Source organism: Beta vulgaris, chromosome 6, assembly GCF_026745355.1.
Source record: "Beta vulgaris subsp. vulgaris cultivar EL10 chromosome 6, EL10.2, whole genome shotgun sequence".
Taxonomy (NCBI): domain Eukaryota; kingdom Viridiplantae; phylum Streptophyta; class Magnoliopsida; order Caryophyllales; family Amaranthaceae; genus Beta; species Beta vulgaris.
The window spans coordinates 67513322-67535545 of NC_079207.1; the positions used below are offsets into that span (position 1 = coordinate 67513322).

General features: G+C 34.7%; 1 protein-coding gene across 3 annotated transcripts; it reads left to right on the forward strand.

The window, feature by feature from the left end:
- The first annotated feature begins 608 nt into the window (after positions 1–608).
- Positions 609–15526, forward strand: LOC104897646 (probable thimet oligopeptidase). Of its 3 annotated transcripts, XM_010684578.4 has the most exons (21): positions 622–1021; positions 1171–1292; positions 2205–2365; positions 3746–3836; positions 4202–4381; positions 5548–5628; positions 8451–8531; positions 8629–8721; positions 8896–8976; positions 9054–9216; positions 9354–9474; positions 9545–9617; positions 9723–9830; positions 10837–10934; positions 11017–11062; positions 11356–11452; positions 12506–12579; positions 12654–12758; positions 12953–13033; positions 14650–14808; positions 15146–15526. In XM_010684578.4, exons 1-20 carry the CDS (start codon positions 847–849, stop codon positions 14761–14763), a joined length of 2145 nt encoding a protein of 714 aa, XP_010682880.2. In that variant the 5' UTR covers positions 622–846; the 3' UTR covers positions 14764–14808; positions 15146–15526. The 3 variants fall into 3 exon arrangements, 2 of the variants coding, with proteins under 2 accessions (XP_010682880.2, XP_048502232.1); XM_048646275.2 differs by lacking the exon at positions 622–1021 and having other exon boundaries at positions 2210–2365; XR_007275162.2 differs by lacking the exons at positions 12953–13033; positions 14650–14808; positions 15146–15526 and having other exon boundaries at positions 609–1021; positions 12487–12579; positions 12654–12688.
- Positions 15527–22224: the final 6698 nt, after the last annotated feature.

Genomic DNA, 22224 nt, shown 5'->3' on the forward strand with positions numbered 1-22224 from the left:
CTACCAATTACAATATTTCTTTATATGATTATTGATTAAACATGACGAACAATTATTTAATGAGTTAGTCTTGTATGAACCTGGTCCACAATAATATTAGTCTGGACCAAAATCACTTATAGTGATCTTTTTTTCCAATGTAGTAACATTCATAAAATCTTAAGTTACATGATACGGTTAATATCTATCGTAGTGACTTTTTTTTAATATGGTCATTCTTTTTCACATTAGTTTATCAAAATGAAATTTTCACTTTATGATATAGTAAGTTTAATTTTCCACATCGTCAAACTTCATAATCTATATCGACTCATCCTTTATAAAAATTAACATTCAATCTACACGAAATTTAGTATGGACCAGGTTTTTTAAATTTTTAGTTCTTTAATTATGTACATCCAAAAAAATCTTATCATGAATTCTATAACATGACAACAGTACATCGTGAAACAATACTGTCTTCTGATCTTTTCCACGTGTTTCACGTCCTCACCTTCATCAATATTTATTATATTTTAGTACTCGCACTTATCTTATCAATTTATCAAATATATATATTAATATTACCATAAATTAAGTAATTATCACATGCATTGCATTACCAACAATTCGAAACCACATAAAACAAAATTTTTTTGTACCGTTACAACCTAACGTCACGTGGGCTACTGGGCTTAAATCTTAAGACGTCCAGCCCATCACTCAAAATGCTACAATTTGGGCCCATTGAAAATCTTAAGTCCAGACAAAAAAACAAAAAACAAAAAAATTTCCCTCCCAAAATTTCTCTCTCCACTAAATTACACTCCTCCAACTCTCTGAGTTTTGAAGAGAGAGAAAGTGACGATGAACGGAGAAGACGACCGCCATAGCCAGAGTGAGAAAAGCTTAAGGAGAAACAACAATGGCGGAAAAGGTGCAAAGATTATCGTCTTTACTGGAACTGCTGCTGTTCTAGCTGTTGCTCTTAACTTCGCTTTCTTCGCCTTCAAATCGTTCAAAAAACGTAGCAAATCTAAAGGTTTTTGGATGTTTCTGCTTCGATTTTGTTATCTGTGGAATTTTCAGTTGAATTGTGATGTTGAATTTTGATTGAATCTTGTATTATGCTGTTGTTTTATTTTTTTTACAGAAATGTTGAGTTGTTTTGGATTGTTTTGATGTGTGTAGATCTTGTCGGTTCGAATGTGAGGGTTAATCTTTCGGCAAATGAAATTAGGAAGCTGGTGGACCGTATTATTGCGGAATCGACGGAGGTTTATGATGCTGTTGCTTCGGTTCCTGTTGATAAGGTGATGTAGCTGAATAGGAAATTCAACTAGGGTTTTTGTTATGTGAATATACTGTAGTAGTTTACTTCTTTTAATGATTATGATTATTGTTGCTAATCTTTTGTGGTTTGACTGGGGAAGTTTATGTTGGAGATAGTATATGAATTTATGAATTGTTTCCCTTTTAAGTGATTTTGTATAAAAAGTACAGTATGTGTTTCTTCTGGAATAGTAGTTATATAGATTATGGAGTAGTACTCTATGATGTCCAATAAAAGTTGCTACGTTTCTTAAAATAGTAGGAGTAATGGCTTATGAGTAGATTCCTAAATTGATGCTATTTCAGGGAGAGTATGAGTTATGCCATGTCCCTAATCGTGTTGTTACAAAAATATGAATTGTGCAAATTGGTGCATTGTATCATTGTGGAACTTAAAAAGATTAATAATTGTCACTTGTCAAAGCATGCATGATAGTATGATACCTAGCAAGGTCTACATCTTTCAAAAAATATACGTTCTTTTAGAGCTTTTGCATTGGAGATCATCTTTGCAATGCGTATGTATAAGAGGTTCTGCTTACTGCCTAGGTTCATAGGTAAAAATATGGAGCAGTTCCACTGTCCGACAATGACTCCAATGTAGCAGAAATTTTTCTTTAGAAAGTTGACATATTTTTGTTGCTTCAACTTCAAGTGGATATCTATTAAAGTGCCATCAAGGCAGTATATTGATTTGAAATATTTGAGATTCTTGGTTTAGGTCTAGTAGATATCACGATCTGAAAATTCTCTATCTATGAGTTATATTGGAACGTGTGAGGAAAAGCACCTTTCCATCATGTTGGGAAGGGTACAGGGTAATGTCAAAAGTATGGACGCTGCTGGTGTTTACTGCTAATGTATCTTTTGTTATCCGCTATATTCATTGTTAGGTTAGATATCAAGACATTATGCTGCTAGCAGAACTAGAGGCAAGACAATTTCCACTGGTCCAATCTTGTGTTTTTCCAAGGTTAGTATCGACGTTGGAGGATGTACGCAAAGTTAGTGCTGAAGCGGAGCAAAAATTAAATGCACATATTGGTTCTTGCAGGTTTTGTTCTCTATTCCTCTCCCATTTATTCACTACTAATTTGCTTTTGTTACTAGAAATGTCAAAGAGAATACAGTGAGGTAAAGAAAACTTCATATGATGAGCTTGTCTTTACCCTTTTTTCCACTGGTGCTGCAATTCTATATAGGAAAATGAATATGAAATATTTATGTTTTTATTCTGAAATACTCAGAAAGAACCTCTAATTGTCTTGATTATCGACCCATTGAAGTTAAGCTTGCAGACCTCTCCAAACCATATTTCAGGCTTCCAGCAGGTTTAGTACTGGTTTGTTGTTGTACAGACTACTATTATGCCCCACTGTGTGCCTGTTGATTATATAAGCTTATGGATAATGGTGACAGAATCTCAGTGTTCCTATGCGTCAAAGCTAGTCTTACAATTTCATTATTAGCAGGATGTTGTTGAATCTGAGTGTCTTACTCTTTGGGCCCCAGTGGCATATTTGATATTGAAACAAAATGATAAAAAATCTATCTTTCATAATTGAAGGTGTTTGGATGTTCTTGAGAGCTTAGAGGTAAGAGACGGGATATAATATCGTGGATGATTGGCCAATGTGAGTTTGCATGGTCCTACTCTTGGTTTCTTGGATGATTGGATAGGAAAGGGATGTGTTGCTAGACTCCCAAACCACATCAGATCAAAACGATTTGAAGTTGGTAGTACTTTTTCCTTTAATGAAAAGTTGTACTGTTTGATATTCTTGACCATGCAACCCCTTTCTCTCTTGGAAGTGGAGATAGGGCAAGGGTGTAATGAGCCAGTTTTATTTGCTTTAAAAGGAAGGCAGAGGATATATACCAAAGATAGATAGCTAAATAAGTGGGAGGAATTGCGATACGAAGGGAAAAAGTGAGAGAAATAGGATCATTTAGAAAATTGTATCACACTTTAGCTTGCGGGAGAGTCTAGCCTCTCTAATGCGAGGTCTTACTTTCTCTGGTTTATCAATCAATTATTTATCTTTCTTAATTCTTTGTCTTGTGGTTCTTAGGAAAATGCGCCATGTGATGATGAGTGTCCACAGTAAGTCAGTAATACATCTTAACCAGTCGGCATCTACTTTTTCACTAATATTTATTACCACTCATACACACATCTCTGGCGTGGTAGCAAATTGTGATAGAATTCATGAAGAGAATTTGGTAGTGGACAATTATTACTATGGACTTCCATATGGAGCATTTATGATAAATTAACCATGAATTGATTACCATGCGCTTAATATTTTACTTCTGAGTGTACAAGTTGAACTGTATAAACAAGAACGGTACTCCTCCCCTCCCCTCGCGTAGCTCATACTTTTAATACCAAGGCTAAGTGTAACTGACATTTTACCTAATGTGAACCTTACAGAAAGCGAGAAGACGTTTACAGTGTTGTAAAAGCTTTTGCTGCCAGAGGAGAGTGGATAAGTGCTGAAGCAAAATCATATGTTCAATCTCTGGTATATATAGAAATTCATATATATTCTCTTATGTTCTGTTCTTGTGTTAATTCTCTCTATAGTTTGTCTTCTCTTACTATCAAGGTAAGGTTCCGTACAAGTGGACCTCCTCAACCCTGTCTCAGCAGAATACAAAGTTACATGAGGTTGTCTTTGAGATAGGGATCTTGGTAGGGTTTATATTAGCCAGCCCTGGATTTATATCTGTTCCTTTTTGGTTCATAGATACAGATTTAGTTAGTCTACTGTTGTTTAGTAGCAGATCAGATAATTTTGGTGTGTAATTTTGCAATAATGTGAACAGATTGTAATCATTTTTTTCCCTGTTTGCCTGTGAATATTGATGGTTGCTTTTCCAGTGACAGGTTAGAGATTTTGAACAAAATGGATTGAACCTTACTTCAGCAAAGAAAGAGGAAGTTCAACGTTTGCAGGCTCAGATAGATGGTTTAAGCATGCAATATGTTCAGAATATCAATGATGATTCTAGCTTCCTTCTCTTCACTGAATCAGAGCTCGAAGGATTACCCTCTGAACTACTACAGGTTGTCGTTCAAAAGTGTGTCTTCCCTATAGTTGAGTCTAGTCTGTGCTATTGTTTGTGTCATGGACTGTCAGGTGCTCTTGCTTTATTTGTGTTAATTCTCTATCTCTGACTTTTTTTACTTCTAAAGTGTGAATTTTAAATTCAAGCATACATAGCCAATGCCACGATTAGACCTGTTCAATGGGTTGGGTACCCAAAATAAGCCCTTGACACGACCCTATATTATAGGGTGATGACCCGACCCAATTAAAATAGGGTTGGCTTGTACAGGGTCTGACCCTAATAATACATTAGCGGGTCGGGTCGGGTAAAAAAAGGGTCACTACAAGTATACCTCGTCATCAAACCCGTGAAGACAACATTTCAGTTATCCTTTTTTTAGGAGAGAAAGAGAAAAAATCACGCCATAGCCTAATCTTCTCACTTTCTCTCTTCTCCAAATTGTTTTTGAATGTTTTCTCTTTGACTCAAATCACAATAAATCAAATTCAATTGTTTATTCTCTGTTTGTATAATGGAATTGAGCTTTCTATCAATATCATCATCATCACCTTTTTCTTCTTTTTTTCGTCATCTTCTTCTTACTGTTTGTTTGTTGTAGGAACTGATGGTGTAGGGATTTATACTGACTGATGCGGTGATGCCCATTTTGTAATACACTGATGCTAGTTGATCCCATTTTGTAATTTATGCTAAAATTTGGAATGAGATTTGTTTATTTGATATGCTGCTCATATTTTGTGTTTGATTTGGTAATTCATTTCGAGCTCAATATCATGATGCAAACACGTCTTTACTTTGAGTTTTGGTATTAGATTTTGGGAAGATGATTTTAATTTTACTCTAAAAAATAGGGTCAGGGTCGGGCCAGTCTAGCCCTTGACCTGACCCGGCCCGTTAACAATGACTTCGGACTTGACACTTATACAACATGACCCGGCCCGGCCCGGTGTATAGGTCTAGCCACGGCCAATCAATGAAGAAAGATTTTGGGAAATTTCTGGATAATTTGAAAGTAATGGATACATATATTAAAGCTTGCTTTTTCCTTTTCTTTTCTAGAAGAATGAAATTCAAATCTTACAGAATTGACGATGCTGCTAATGGACTGATTATTATTGTATAATTCTTTCTTGTAGCTCACCTTTGATTTTCAATGTGCAGATATTCAATAAAGCTAACAATGATAATATCAAAGTTACTATGAAAAGTAATCACGTGTTGCCAATATTGGAGCTCTGTAAAGTATGCTTTTGTCTCTTTTGCTGGCAATGGTTAGCTTTGTTCATATGTTGACTCACATTCTTCTTCATTTTTATATACTTCCTCCGTTCCATAATAAGTGAAACACTTCTCTAAAAAAGCTCTCACATAAAAGAGAGAAGTGTTTCACTTATTATGGAACGGAGGAAGTATATATTTTTGCAGTGCTGTCTTCTATTTATATTTCAGCCTGGTGTTTCATCTTTCAGTTCTTGTCTGAGTTTGTGTAGAATTTATCTTAGAAGTTTATATCTAATTGTAGATGAAGTATTGAAGTAGGGGTTCAAAAAAGAAAGAACAGGAAGGACTTGGGAACTAGTGTAACTCTGTTTGCTGTAATATGATAGTCTGACTCATAAGCCATTGAACAGATGGTATGACACTGGGTAATTTGAAGAATAGAGAACATGTTGGTTATCATAGAAGGTGTAAAGAGAAAAGAATGCAAAAGAAATAGCAGGTGAAAGTTCGAAGTTTGTTATTTATTCCTGCTTAATCCCGTAAGCTGATAATAGAGAACATATTGGTTATCATAGCAGGTGTAGAGAGAGAAGAAAGCAAAAGAAATGTGAGGTGAAAGTTCGAAGTTTGTTATCTATTCCTGTTGAATCTTCTATGCTGATACTTATCCTAATCAAGTAATCAACTGATGTATAATTACCAATACTCAAAACAGTAAAAAATATAAGAAAAAAAACTGAATGAAGAATATTTTCAATCACGATCTATCCATCACATATCTGTTTTATATTAAGACTGCAAGACACTTTCAACATATTGCAATCTATTTTTTCTATAGAAGAACTTCCACTATGGGGTACAATCGATCTTGCCAGAAGAATTGATGATCACTGGGAGGTGATTTTCTACTAGAGAAGTCAATGTTTTGGGTTTGATTTTATGGCAAGACTATGTACTCAAGAGGTCAGCGAAGTTAGACAACATAAGCAAAAACGGTTCTATTGAGTTCGAGTAATTGTTGATTCTGCAATCTAATGATCGCACAAGCTATAAATCTTCAAATTGTAGTTGCCTCATACTTTCTCCTTTTCTTTTCTGCCCTCCTACTTTTGTGGTTAAAGTTTTCTTACTTTTCTGCCCTCCTACTTTTGTGGTCAAATCTAGTTTTCATACTTTCTCCTTTTCTTTTCTGCCCTCCTACTTCATGGTTAATCTCATCTTTTGTCCTCAAACATACCTTCGGAGTTTCAAGTACTGCATTTATGTAATATTTAGTCTCAAGGCCTTTGTCTCCATAATACTTCCTCCATTCTTTATCTATTGCAACAATGGGGTTGGGCATGGTTATTAATAAATAAAAAATAGCAAAGTAAAGCAAGGGTAATATATTCAACTAATTAGTTGGTGGGTAATTAATGATAGTTTTAGTAAAGTAAAGCAAGGGTAATATTGTCAACTAAAGTTACTTTTTTTAACCAAAAATAACATTGTTGCAATAGATATGAAACTACCATAAGTAGTCATTTAGATAAAGAACGGAGGAAGTATCTCTCAAAAGTTCTAAATCAGTTGTGAGGTGTTTCTCTGTTTCTTATACCAAGACCATATAATTGGAAAATCAAAGTAGAATAACCATTGCTTGGGAACTCAACCATAATCCGTGTGAAGGCAGAATGACTCAGAGTGAATCTTTTGAAGTCTAATGCTGAAAAATATTTGTATCCTTAGCTTCTATCTTTATGTAAGGTTCCATGGTAAATGTCTATCGCATTTTCCATCTGAGCAAATAAAGAGCATATGCGTAAACCCGGTACCGTATTTGAGGGGCTCTTAATATCAATAAAAACCAACGCACTCTTCAATGCTTTATAAGATTGCTGTAAAAATCTGCACAAAACCAAATTTGTTCCCTGAAGTGTAAGCGTTGTGCTTTCCTTTGGATCATTTGCTTAAAAGTTTCCTGATCCTTCTGTAACTCGATATCCATGAATTTCTGTTTAACTCCTCGTTATCCCCTAGAGCCATCCCTCCAATTCTAATGCATCTTCATTCCTCACAGATGCTTTTGTACAATGAAACAGCCTTATAAATCATGTTTTCACAACTTACTCCATAAGTTCATACTCCATAGGATGTCGGAGTATCGGTAAGGTTCTATTACTATCCAACTTTCTCACCGACCTAACGATTTTGATTGCCTTCTTCTGGTTTTCCTTCTATTTTTTGGGCACGAAAGTAATTTTTTTTGTAATTGTTAGCATCTATTATGGTTCTTGATGTTGGAAGATAGCCTTTTTCTTTAAACGTATGGTAATTGTCAAATTTGGAATGTTTGAGCAAAATAAGAGCTTTATTACGGATTATATTGATAGCAACCTGGTTTGTATTAGTAGGATGTCTCATTTGAACACGGCAAGACAGCAAGCCCAGCCTAAACTCATATGTGATCCTTTGCTTCCTCTTCTCATTTTGTAACCTGTTTAGATAGGATAGAAAAGCAGTAACAGAAAGAGTGATAAATTCTTGTGCTGGTTAAGGATTTTTTTTACTTATAATGACAGGTTTTCTGTAAATGAATCAAACTCAAAAGGCATATTGGCTTAGCTGTGATGTCTTAGGGCTGCTTGACGTCATCTACACCTATCGGAAAGGGGTGGGATGGCACAAAGTGGGTATATGGTCCAAGTGGCAATGGTGTGTTTCAGCTGTTATATATGGCTTCAATGGTTTGTTTTCATCAGAAGATCTTGCGTCACATGTGATGTTATTAATGAGATATATTAGATTGTAAATGTGCTTCTTTTTAGAATCTGATTGCCATTTCTTTCTTCAAACTTGTGAAGGTTGGAACTACTCGGAGGAAGGTAGCCGTAGGATACGGGCAAAGATGTAAAGAAGTTAATTTGCCTGTGTTAGAAAATTTGGTAAGTGAGAATAAGAACTGACAATAGCAATTTGTTGTCGTTTACATGACTATGGCCTTTTGTATACCAAGGTTCACTGAATTGTTTTTATTGTCAGGTTCAGTTGCGCCATAAATTAGCTAGGTTGCTTGGGTATGATAACTATGCAGAATATGCTGTTGGTTCTAGAATGGCAAAGACATCATCAAAGGTTTGTGGAAGCGATCCTTAGTTTTAAAACTGTCTCGTTCTTGAAGATAAGGACTTGTAAGATTTGAGCTATATCAATTGGTGGATTCGATAACCTCTTGTTTATATAGTGTGTTTGGTAGCAATGTATTATGATTAGTCACTATCTGAGTAAGCTATTTGCTCTTGTCTTCAGGTTATGGAATTCTTGGAGGACTTATCGACGAGTTTAACTGACTTGGCTGCCAAAGAACTTGCTATATTGGAGGATTTGAAAGTTAGTCCTGTTCTGATAATGCAATGTATATATTACCTAATCTCCTCTGCATTACTTATCTTTTGTTTAAAATTCAGAAAAGAGAGGAAGGAGATGGTCCTTTCGGAATGGACGACCTGCTCTATTACGTTAAAAAGTTTGAAGAAGAAAAGTTCGATGTAGACTTTGCAGCACTTAAGGAGTACCTTCCTCTTAGCTTGATCCTGCAAGGGATTTTCAAAATACTTCAAGATCTTTTTGGTAATAAACAAATAATTATTATTAACAGAGATTCAAACTTTTTATTTTATATTTATAAAAGATCTAACTGTCGCAGTTGTTCCAGTGTGCATATATGTCTTATGTTACACTTAATGAATATGGTATCTAATGAATAGGTCTTAAATTCGAAGAACTCGTTAGTGCTGAGGTGTGGCATGAAGACATACGTGTTTTCTCCGTCTTTGATTTGAGTTCTGGTGAACTTGTGGGCTATGCTTACCTTGATCTCTACTCCAGGTTCTGCAATTATTGCTCTTACCTTAACCTAATTCTTCTAGCAAATCTGCTAATATTTTAATTAATTCAGGGAAGGAAAATATGGTCAAACTTGTGTCTTGCCGCTTCAAAATGGTTCACGATCAGCAAGTGCTGCTAGACAGGTGATACACAAAATTTTACATTTATTTTTCTAATAAAAATTATGTCCATTATCCAAATTCAACATCTATTTCTGGATCCACTGTTCATCTTCAGTTTATATCCAGGTTCCAGTTATTTTACTGATGTCTGAGTTCTTAAAAGAGGATTGCAGCTCTCCTGCATTATTACGATTCTCTGAAGTTGTTAGTCTTTTCCATGAATTTGGCCATGTGGTAAGTTCCAAATGTTTCTTGTGGTCAATATCAGAATTCTTGTTTGTGACTACTTGTGGTCCATTCTATTTGTATGTTTTTCTTCCACTTGACAGTTGACAATTGACACACCTTTCCATCATTTATTCTGAATGACTGCCTTATCTTATCCAATATGAATGAAATGGACGCTTGTTGTTTTGCCCTTTTTGTTTGTTTTGAAGGTCCTGATTAGTCAAGCTAGGTGGTTCATGATAGGGAGCCTAGATTGTTCCCTTTGTTTGACTATGTCAACTAGTAGCAGCTTTTTGATTATGTTAGCTTAGAGAAAGTTGAATATTTTTATAATATGAGACTTAAGATTGTTTCTCTTTACTTCTGCTATCCCTTTCCTCGATACTCATTATAGATTTGGATGACAAGATGTCCTTAAGCGCAAATGAATTTCATAATATAAGCTTTTGAATCCTGAATAATCTGCCAAAATTAGTATTTTGAACTGCTCCAAAAGTCTTCTATCTTAAGTGCCTATACCCAGACTCTAACTGTCAGACACCACCCCTCTCTTTTCCCACAAAAAGTAGTGACTGTTACAATGTGATACCATGCTTGTGTCATTTTTTTTGGTTGATAGAATCATACAATTTAGGAGGTGTTTGGTTGAAGGTCTTGGAATGTAGTGGATGTGATACCATTAATGATCACAAGTTATTTGGTTGAGGTAACTTGGGTATGAAACCTTATATCCATAGATTTCTCACCCCCCTCTAAAGTCTAACCCCATGGAATCTCATAACCCTTTCCTACGGAATGAGATCCCCATTCCACCTCTTCAAGGCTTTAGTAATGCATTCTAAATCCATACTTTTGAATGAAACAAACAACTAAAAGAAAGAAATATGGGTTTCCTCATTCTCATACCATTCCATTCCAAATACTTGAACCAAACGCCCCTTAAGGGAAGTGTGCCGCTTTCGTTGGCATAGTACTCATCAGTTAATGACCTCGGGTTGATAATGAGTTTCAGGTCCATCATTTGTGTAATCGTTCGTCACTTGCTCGGTTTTCTGGCTTGCGGGTTGATCATGACATTGTGGAGATTCCTGGTCATGTGTTTGAGAACTGGTAACTTGTCTCCACCCCCCTCCCAAATTCTTGTGGGTAAACATCCATGCTTACCCAGTTTCCTTTTCTAATTTATTATTAGGTGCTATGAGAGCAGCATCTTGAAATTGATATCAGGTTATTATCAGGTAATTCATGTCTTTATCTATACTAGAAACTATCACTTCCATTTCAGTATAGATCAATATTATTGGTGATATATCGGGTTCGTATTCTGTCGTAGATTTGCTTTCCATGTTTGGGGGGGCAAGATTATCACTCTCAGCAGACTGAGTTGAGATTAAGATGCAACCTGTAGTGACCTTGTCAAAACTGCTCTTTCTCAAACTATTTGCTCTTGAAGTTTAGTATTTTGTCTATTTTGTAATATTTTTAAGTGCTCTTTGGACTAATCTTGTATATTTTGTGCTCATATCTGCAGGATATAACAAGGCCAATTAAGGATGATATATGTGTGTCTTTGCGGAGATGGCGGTACTCGTTTTCTGCGCTCAAATTGAGGCAGGAAATCCTTTACTGTAAGCAGTTTTCCTATGTCCTAGAATTATTTTTAAATGATTTTGTTTGTACATGAAGACTAAGTTTGCAAACTTTTGCTTATACATGGTACTGGACCGAAGGATTGTATAGCCTTTGGTGTTTGCTCGCAAGGCATACGAGACCTTTTATCTTTTTGCTATTAGGGGAGAAGTTGTACGATATTAGTGCTGTTGAGTAGTTTCAGTTGGCTGAAAAACAATTCCTAGTTAAGGATGCAATATTAGACCTCTTAAGGATGTAATGCTCAATTACCAGCGGGATACTGCTTTATTGGATGGTTTAAAATTCTTACTAATGTAATCTTTAAGGCGAAAGTGCACCCAAATACATGACATTTTTGAAAATTGAATATCTATGTTGTTGAGTCGTGAATAATTAGATCAGTAAATAAGCTGATTGACGTGGGTTTTGCTTTTTTTATTTCTTTTTAATATGCTGTGAATGCTGTTACGGTTGTACAAACCGTCTTACAATACTTTATTGGAAGACAATCACTTATACTAGAAGTGACCCCTTTAAGGTAAAAGCCTAAAAGGTGACCTGTTATCTAAAAGTGACCCCTTTAACTTAAAGATGACCCATTTAACTTTAGAACCGTCTCTTTTAAGGCAGAATGCTAGGTAGTCTTACAATAACTTTAATTTAAGGAAGTGTTGTACAAGACTTACTAGGTGCGATTGACTTTCATTTTCCTTGGGCATTTTCAAATGACTTAATTTCAGTCATGGATAGCCTTTACATAACCTGGTGCTCATTCAGGTTATTGATTTTGAGCTTTGATTAATCTGAGTAATTTACTGTATTCTGTATATATCAAAACCTATTGAAGATTATAGAGTTGAATTGGAATTATTAGGTACTGGCTTGCATCTTGGGACTTGGGAGATGGATGCCATCTGTTCTTAGGATTATAATTTGCTAAATTAAGAATGCTGGCATGCTGCATATGTTTTCTGCATTAATTAATGATCTTTTTATGTGATTGCACTGTATGGTCCATTGTCTCATGCAGCTAAAATCCTTTCTTTTAGGTCTTTTTGATCAAATAATACATTCGACTGACAACATTGACTTCCTTGAGTTGTTCAAGTATCTCCACCCCAAGGTAAAGAAAAATCCATTACTACATCAGTTCCCCTTGGGAGGTTCAGTTTTAATGAGCAGTTATTGTCTTGCCAGGTCATGTTGGGACTACCACTTTTGGAAGGCACAAACCCGGCTTCTTGTTTTCCACATTCAGCAGTTGGTTATGAAGCTAGTTGCTACAGCCGCATTTGGAGCAAGGTGTCTAGCTTCTCGTTTTAAAAGTTTGATTAATTGGCTCAGTGCCTGTAGTTTGCGTTGCGTTAGCCATTAGCCAGTCATCATGTTCCATATTGCATATGTGATATATTGCTTAAATTCTATTCTATTCTAAATCTGGCTTCTTTTGGGTGCCACGCATAAGGTCATGTACTCAAGTTCTATTGTATTTGTAGGTTTTTGCTGCTGATATATTTGCTTCTAAGTTTCGCGATGGTGGTCTCAATCATCATATTGGCCTGCAGTTCCGCAATAAGGTGAAAGTTGACTTATGCCCTGTAATGTCTTGAAACTTTACTATGCCAACAGCCCTGGTGTCCTTGCAGTGTCCCAGATATCCTTCATTTTTGTTGAACTTGTGATACGTGAGATGAAAAATAAAGTAAAGAAGTAATTCTACTGCTTAATCTTATTTATCTTAAAAAACAAAGTATGTCATCATCTATACTTCCTCTGTTACTACATACATATATGGAAAAAGTAGATACATGTCGGAGATAGTGGTCCCCACTACCATGTGAAAAATAGATATGTGAGGGAGAAATTACTAATAATGGGTGTGTAGTGATTAGTAAACTTCCATGAAAGGAAAATGTAGTATTTACCACTTAAGAATGGAGGAAGTATAATGCAAATCTAAATCTAGTGGACCAAAATATTTGGCCCACTAACTACTACACATGATTATTAATTTAGAAGAGCTACTTCCTTAAATATAGCAACTAACCGAAGATATCGGGAGTAGATGCACAGTTACATGCAGAACTTACAGTACTATCAGACCAATAACTCACGTTTTTTTAACTAAACAAACTTTGCTAATTGGCCTTAAACATTAGGGCTCCGTTTGGTAGGGCGTAAAATATTTTCAGTGTAAAATGATTTTCATGGAAAACAATTTACAATGGAAAACACAATTCCAAAATTAGTTTTCCGTTGTTTGGTTCGATGTAAGAAAAATTATGAAATGAAAGAAAAATGAAAGGGAAAGTAAGGAGGTAGTGAGAGGTATGTACAAGAGAGATAAGGAAAATAGTTTTCCCTTCATTTTGAAAGGAAAATGGTTTTCCATCATTGGGAGAGTAATTTTACCCCAAGGGAAAATGGTTTTACACTCTTTTGCCAACCAAACAATGTAAAACTGAAAATAGAGGAAAACAGTTTTCCGGGAAAACGTTTTACGCCCTACCAAACGGAGCCTAGGATGCAAACTAATGCGAAGCACATATTCCATCAAATCCAAGGATGCATAGGTGGATGCTACTACATGCTTTTTCAGATGTTTTGTTTGCTATTCCTGATGCAGCCTTGCCTTATTTGGTTTATGTCTTGACAGATTTAAGAGTGAGAAAGGAGATAGTTGAAATTTTGAGAGACCTCCTTTTTGGCTGTTAGACAATTAGCTTGTAGTATCTGACCTGATAATCTGATCACCGTTGATGATCCTCTGTTTTAGGATGCAGTATTTGTATCAGCCATCAGGTTTATATTATGATGTGGAGGCAAAACTGTGATCACGCTCTCATTTCTACTTAAAAAAGCTTCGTATAAAGGCACAGACCTCTCTGCCTCATGGGATGAAGTGCGGGTAAACTGGTCTGCACTAACAGAATTTGATGACCAATATCCACCACCTTTATTTGATTCAAGAAAGATTAACTCATTTGTTATAGTAGCCATTATGTTTTCTAGTAGTAGGAATGTTTTGTGAAACGATGCATGTGCATATATGCAAAACTCTGCATCAATTATGTATGTGATGTGTACACCTCTGCCTCATGCCTTGTATGTTGCATTTGACGATCTTGTTGCGCTTCAGTGTGCCATGTAGAACAAAGTGCTCATCAGCCTTGGAAGTTTGACTGTCTTGCAGGTACTAGCTCCAGGGGGAGCAAAGGATCCACTTGAATGTTTGTCAAATTTCATTGGAAGAGAACCGTCCATTCAAGCATTTGTAGATAGCATAGCTTTTTCAAGCGTCTCTTAAATCAGCAGATATTTTAATCAGATTCATTCACTTTCCAGCTTCCTGGTAAGAGCTTCACTGTTGTGCATATTCCTTCTAGCCACTGTTTTCAAGAACCTGTCCGGTTTTACAGTCTAAGAGACTAAGACAACCTCCAAGGACGTATTGTACCATGGATGGGGATCTAGTTTCTGCTATGAATGAATGATTTAGCATTCAACACTGTCAAAATTAAGATGCTTACCTAAGCTAATCAATTTTATATTTGTATTTTTACTATCCTGTGTTGAATACCTATTAGAATTTAGAGCATTAGTCCTATACATTGTCCATGTCTAATGAATTACTTCTATAAGCAATGTTTGGTGCATATAATTGACATTTTTTTCCTTCTGATATGAAGAGTCTGAAGGGACCGAGATTATCATAGAGGGTATCATGTTTTTCCAGATTCGACAGCCTCTTTTGCATTTGCCAAGGAGAAAAGGATCCATTTACTTCGATGCAATTTGGTTTTCTTCTTCGATGAGTCACCGATCCTCGTGTAAAGAAGAAATTTTGAGTAGGAGCTACAACAGTTGTACTTTTCTTGAATTCTTGCACTCCCCTTATTAAGTAGTAGAAGTAGGAGTATTATTCTAGTGTGATCAATATGGGTTTGTCATTAGTAGATTCTTCTACTAGTAAGTACCCAATTTTGAGAAAAAATTTCATCCATGTTTCTATGTCAGAATGACCTTGTGTTAATATAATCGTCTCAATCATAGATTGCTATGATACAGAAGTACATGCATCTCATTCCATTCGACAACATATTTTTTTTCACCTCACGCTTTCATAGGGTATCCATCTTTCAACCTGTCAGAATATGTAGAGCATCGTTTTTCATCGAAGTTTCGTTTGGTAGGGCGTAAAACGTTTTTCTGAAAACTGTTTTCCTCTATTTTTAATTTTACTTTGTTTGGTTTGCAAAGGAGTGTTAAAATCATTTTCCCTATGAGTAAAATTGCTCGCCTAATGATGGAAAATAATTTTCCTTTCAAAATAAAGGGAAAGTTGTTTTCCTTTTAAAAGGAAGGAAAATTGTTTTCCTTCATTTTACTTATCTCTTGCACACTCCCTTCACTACCTTCTTACTTTTCTTTTCATTTTCCTTTCGTTTCCTCATTTTTCTTATTACTTTTTTTTTTTCATTTTCCTTTCGTTTCATCATTTTTCTTACATGGAACCAAACAACGGAAACTAATTTTGGAATTGTGTTTTTCGTTGTTCGAAATACTTACTACTCAACTGATGCTTTCATTGTTCTTTGAGCAATTATGATTTAGAACATTAAGCTCACTGTATTTCATCATATTAATTCATTTGAAGCTTGAATCACTATCTTGGTATAAAGTATTGATCGAGTTGCTTAGTTGTGCACCTTTTCTAGAAACATTCACTTTTCCAGAGGTAATTAGTGTGTTTTCTTCAATTCGAAAATATAGTCAAAATTGACTTCGGTGATTGTTGTTGTGACTATTGTCAATATGTGGAGGTGTATGAATTGGAATGTTAGTCATGGAGTACAAGTATTCCTAACTTTCTAAAATCTCTAGTGAACGAAGATGTGAGAAAAGTTAATTAGTTCATGCGAGTGGTATATTTTTGGGCCAAGTTGACAAACTAGGTAGCGAATTGCATTCTCTTTTTCATTTTGTACCGCAAAGGTGTAAATTGGATAATACTAAGGCAAACGAATTACATATCGAGGTGTATGAGTTGAAATGTCAGTCATGGAGAAGAACTCATAATGTGTTTCCTAACTTTCTAAACTCCTCTCGAACAACAATTCGAGAAAGGTTAATTATTACATGCAAGTGATATACTTTTGGGCCAAGTTGACAAATTAGATAGCGAATTGTGTTTTCTTTTCCTCTTTTCCATCTTTCTACAGCAAAATAGATAACAGCGAGTCAAACAATAATGTCTTGTTTAAGATTTTATTTGAAGAGGATTCAAATAAATAAATTCCAACAAACAAAATGGGAACTAAAAAAAATGGTCCATTATTTTTGAAGAACACAACAGTTTTGGAGTAGCTGCTTGTAGTTTTTGTCTATTTTCAGCACATTACACAGATTTTAAGAAGCTCCGTCTTAGATCATGACAAATATTTGACAATATACAATATGCAATGGTTAGATTGTGCAGTACTGTTGTAGTTTAGCAATGTTCTTAAGTTTCTCACTGTGCTTAGTGCCAAATGTTAGGCAAATAGGAACATGCACCAACGGAGGTCAACAAGCAGGGCTGTATTTGGGCATGGGCGAGAGGGGTAGGTGCCCAGGGCCCCAAAACACATAACCCAAATAAGTAAAGGTAAGAGAGAATAAAAAGAAAAAAATAGAAAAAAATGGAAAAGAAAAGATCACTGCAAAATTGCAAATGCTGCCGACAACACCATTATAACAATTATAACACGGTCGTCCATTGTTGTAGTTTGGGTTTATGTGAGTTGCAAAGAGAGAAAGATTGACTACCACCCGCATGTTGAGTTTAGCATCTTCCCACGAAAAATCCACCGCGTTTCCGATCCGGAGACGGCGGTCATTGACGAATGTTTTCACCCCCGTTGAAGCCAGGATTAACTCCAGGTCATTATAGAAACAGATAGTTTTTATTATCAACAGGATTAACTCCAGGTATATTAAAGGAAGTATGCTGATGGCTTATACTTTGATGTTCTTGAGACAGATTCGGCTATATAAGCCGATCATGCATATCTGGGTCTACATAAAACGAAGATCGTATAGCTTCTTGACCCAAAATTTTGCGAATTATAACAACGTCCATTCTTGTATACTCCCACTTGTATTTTCATTTAATATAAAAATTTGATATTTGTATATTGTAGAACTGCATAATGAATCGAAGTAATAAAATAATAAATTTAATTTTACCCCTATTGTTTTTTTTGTTCTGAATATATTTAGATTAGTTCATAATATTTTATTAAAAATAGTGCAAAGCAAATTAATTAAAAAGAACAGACCCGTAATCCATTTTTAATAAAATTTTGATATTATCTAATATAAGTTTCAATTATTTTCTATCACTTTATTTCGGTGTAGGTTAAATTTTTCCGCCTTTAATTTGGTCCTTCTATAATGGATGGTTGTTGCATCTTGTCAATTTTTTTTTGGGTTTTCGATTGACATATTAAATGATCAAGTACTTACCTAGGGCTGGCAATGGGTCGGGTTGGGTCAAGATCAGGTTGGGTTGGTGGGTTGGCGGGTTGAGAATCCCTTGACCCAACCTGACCTGTTAACTTAAACGGGTTGAAATTTACAACCCAACCCACCCTTATGATAAACGGGTCAACCTTCAGGTCGACCCATTTAATTTTTTTTTCGTGTTTTTTCTAGGAAAAAAAATAAAAACAACATAATTTATTTGCAAATAACAGTAGGCAACAAATTAAAATTAATTCATTATATAACCATATGATAATATTGTTCAAAATCAACATAACTTTTGTTCAAAATCAACACAAATGTTCAAAATTAACATCATTACAACTTCGTAAGTAGTTATTTAACCTTAAGTGTAATGATTAAGTAAGAGCAGTAGAGTACTCCAAATTCTTTTAGGGGTTTTTTCTTGTTTTTTCATAAATGGGTTAGGTGGTCAAAATCAGGTTGGAGTTCTCAACCTGACCCAACCCATTTAATTAAACGGGTTGGGTCAGGTCGACCCATTTAATTAAACGGGTTCAAAATTTTGACCCAACCCATTATCAATGGGTTGGGTTCGGGTCGGGTTGGCGAGTTGGGTAATATTTTGCCAGCTCTATACTTACCTCCTTATCTTAACGTCTCTTTCAAAAATTTCGGACAAAAAAATTGTTTATTTTTCAGTTCTGTCTTTCAATCGCAAATTAAAGAAAGGTATTTTCTTGATTTCAGTTGTTTGTTTAAATCGCAAATGGACCGTGTTATTATTCGTAGAATTTTGTCTCAAGAAGCCATAAGATCTTCCTTCTAGGTCGACCCGGATATGCACGATCGACTCATTGGGCCCAATCTCTCTTAATAACAACAAATTTTATGCCATGATCGTGCTTCGTTTGATGTACCAGGACTTGATTCCCATTATAACAAAACATGGCCGTATTTGGGCATGGGCGAGAGGGGCAGGTGCCCAGGGCCCAAAACACATAACCCAAATAAGTATAGGTAAGAGAGAATAAAAGGAAAAATAGAAAAAAATGGAAAAGAAAAGATCACTGCAAAACTGCAAATGCTGCCGACAACACCATTCTAACAATTATAACACGGTCGTCCATTGTTGTAGTTTGGGTTTATGTGAGTGGCAGAAAGAGAAAGATTGACTACCACCCGCATGTTGAGTTTAGCATCTTCCCACGAAAAATCCACCGCGTCTCCGATCCGGAGACGGCGGTCATTGACGAATGTTTTCCACCTCCGTCGAAGCCACCTCCTAACCCCTGTCGTTCGTGGCCGGATTACATACGACATCAGATAGTTTTTATTATAAACAGGATCAACTCCAGGTATAGTATGCTGATGGCTTATACTTTGATGTTCTTGAGAAAGATTCGGCCATATTAGCCGATCATGCATATCTGGGTCTACATAAAACGAAGATCGTATAGCTTCTTGACCCAAAATTTTGCGAATTGTAAAAACGTTCATTCTTGTATACTCCCACTTGTATTTTCATTTAATATAAAATTTTGATATTCGTATATTGTAGAACTGCATAATGAATCGAAGTAATAAAATGATAAATTTAATTTTACCGCTATTGTTTTTTTTGTTCTGAATATGTTTAGATTAGTTCATAATATTTTATTAAAAATAGTGCAAAGCAAATTGATTAAAAAGAACAGACCCTTAATCCATTTTTAATAAAATTTTGATATTATCTAATATAAGTTGCAATTATTTTCTATCACTTTATTTCGGTGTAGGTTAAATTTTTCCGCCTTTAATTTGGTCCTTATATAATGGATGGTTGTTGCATCTTGTCAATTTCTTTTTTTGGGTTTTCGATTGACATATTAAATGATCAAGTACTTATCTCCTTATCTTAACGTCTCTTTCAAAAATTCCGGACCAAAAAATTGTTTATTTTTCGGTCTAGACCGAAAAATAAAACATTCAAAAAACTTGGACTCAATCAGGACCCTAATATGTAGGCTTGCCCTTGAGCCTCCAAAATCTCAGAAACGGGGCTGTAAGAAAAACTACTTGATTTCCTATGTCATCCGGCCACGTCTACTAATAGCGTGTAGACGGTAGCTTCGGGTGGGTTGGAAAGTTTTCGTCAATGACCGCGGTCTCCGGATAGGAGACACAATCGACTTTTCATGGGAAAATGGGAAAGCTAAACATGCGGGTGGTATCAAACGACGTTGCCGAACCGTCTAGTTGGACTCAATCATGGCCCTAATACGTAGGCTTGTCCTTGAGCCTCCAAAATCTCAGAAACGGGGATGTCAACAACTAATAAAATAGTTTAATTGATAATAAATGAGTTGTGTTTGTATTAAAATTTTCAATGCAAAACTGTAACCTATTTATCTCTGTAAGAATCATCATCTTAGGGCAATTAGAATGACAAACTAGCTGATATTAGATGCTGATATTAGCTTATAAGTCTTTAGGAAACATGCAAGGTAATAGCTTTTGAATAAGAAGTCATCATATATCTCAATGTAACATTTTAGACTATAAAAAATTTTAAATGAGAAAATAAAACTTATTAAAAGGGTACGAAAGTTAAAATAAATCATCGTATACGTACCATTTTAGGGCTTGTTCTCTTCGGCAAAAAACGGCTGAACTGAACTGAATTGAACTGAACTGAACTGAATTGAACTGAACTGAATTGAACTGAACTGAATTGAACTGAACTGAACTGAACTGAACTGAATTGAACTGAAATGAATAGTGATATGTGAGAGTAAAAGTATTGTCAAGAGCTGAACTGAACTGAACTGGTCTGAACTGAACTGAACTGATCTGAACTGAACTGAATTGAACTGAACTGAATTGAACTGAATTGAACTGAACTGAACTGAAAATAAGCTGGGGAGAACAGGCCCTTAGAGTGTTAGATTATTAGAATATACAATTGTCAGTAGATATTATGGTTTGTCTTATTCTTAGGGCATGTTCTCCCCAGCTTATTTTCAGTTCAGTTCAATTCAGTTCAGTTCAGCTCTAATCAGTTCAGTTCAGTTCAGTTCAGTTCAGCTCTAATCAGTCCAATTCAGCTCTAATCAGTTCAGTTCAGTTCAGTTCAGCTCTAATCAGTTCAGTTCAGATCAGTTCAGTTCAGCTCCATTCTTTTATAACCATTTTGTTAAATATTATTATTATTATGTTGGTATAATTTATTTTACTAATTACTCTTATTTTTTTTTATTATCATTATTATTATTATTATTATTTAAATATATATCATTACTATTAAGTATTATTATTATTATTATTATTATTATTATTATTATTATTATTATTATTATTATTATTGCTTCTATATATTATTTTGTTTATTATAGCTTTACTCATTATTATTACTATTATTATTAGGTCAAAGCACAAATAAACCCACTTTTTTTAGCCCATAAACCAATCAAATCGCGTCAAGACGGTTTATGATGTAATTTTTACGGTCCAACCCAATCATTATTTTTATTACTAAATATTTTTATATTATTAAATCTAATTATTAAAATAGTAATATTAATTTACTTCTTAGATATTATTGTTATTATATATCATCATCAAGTATTAATATATTAATACAAATAATATAAAATAATTATTATTAATTATCATTATTATCATTAATTATTATTATTATTATTATTATTAATTTATGATTATTAATATTATTTATTAATAACTATCATTTAAAAATATCCAAAATACTATTATTATTATTACTTATCATTATAATAATTATTTAATATTTATATTATTATTGTTTAAAATATTATTTATATATTTATTACATTCAGTTTATTTCAATTTAATTTAATTTAATTAATTCAATTCCATTCAATTCAATTCAGTTCAGTTCAGTTCAGCTCTGATAAGTTCAGTTCAGTTCAGTTCAGCTCCAATAAGTTCATTTCAGTTCAGTTCAGCTGTTTTATGCCGAAGAGAACAGGCCCTTAGTCTTTTGTAAAGATAAAAAAAAAGCATTATGGCCTCCTTTTAATAGTTTATATAAAGGAGTAGAATTAATTGTTTTTTTTCTAGTTAGTTTAATAAGCCTCTCCATTGTTGAGCGTGCATCCTATCACTAGAGTGTATAATACATAACATGAGTGTTACTCATATACATGGAATTTATACGTCGTCTGCATATAATTATATGCTCATGCCACCAAAATGTTAGATGTATCTAACCTCTGGCAATTATAGATTTAGGTGAAAATCATTTGTTGAGTCATATACAAAA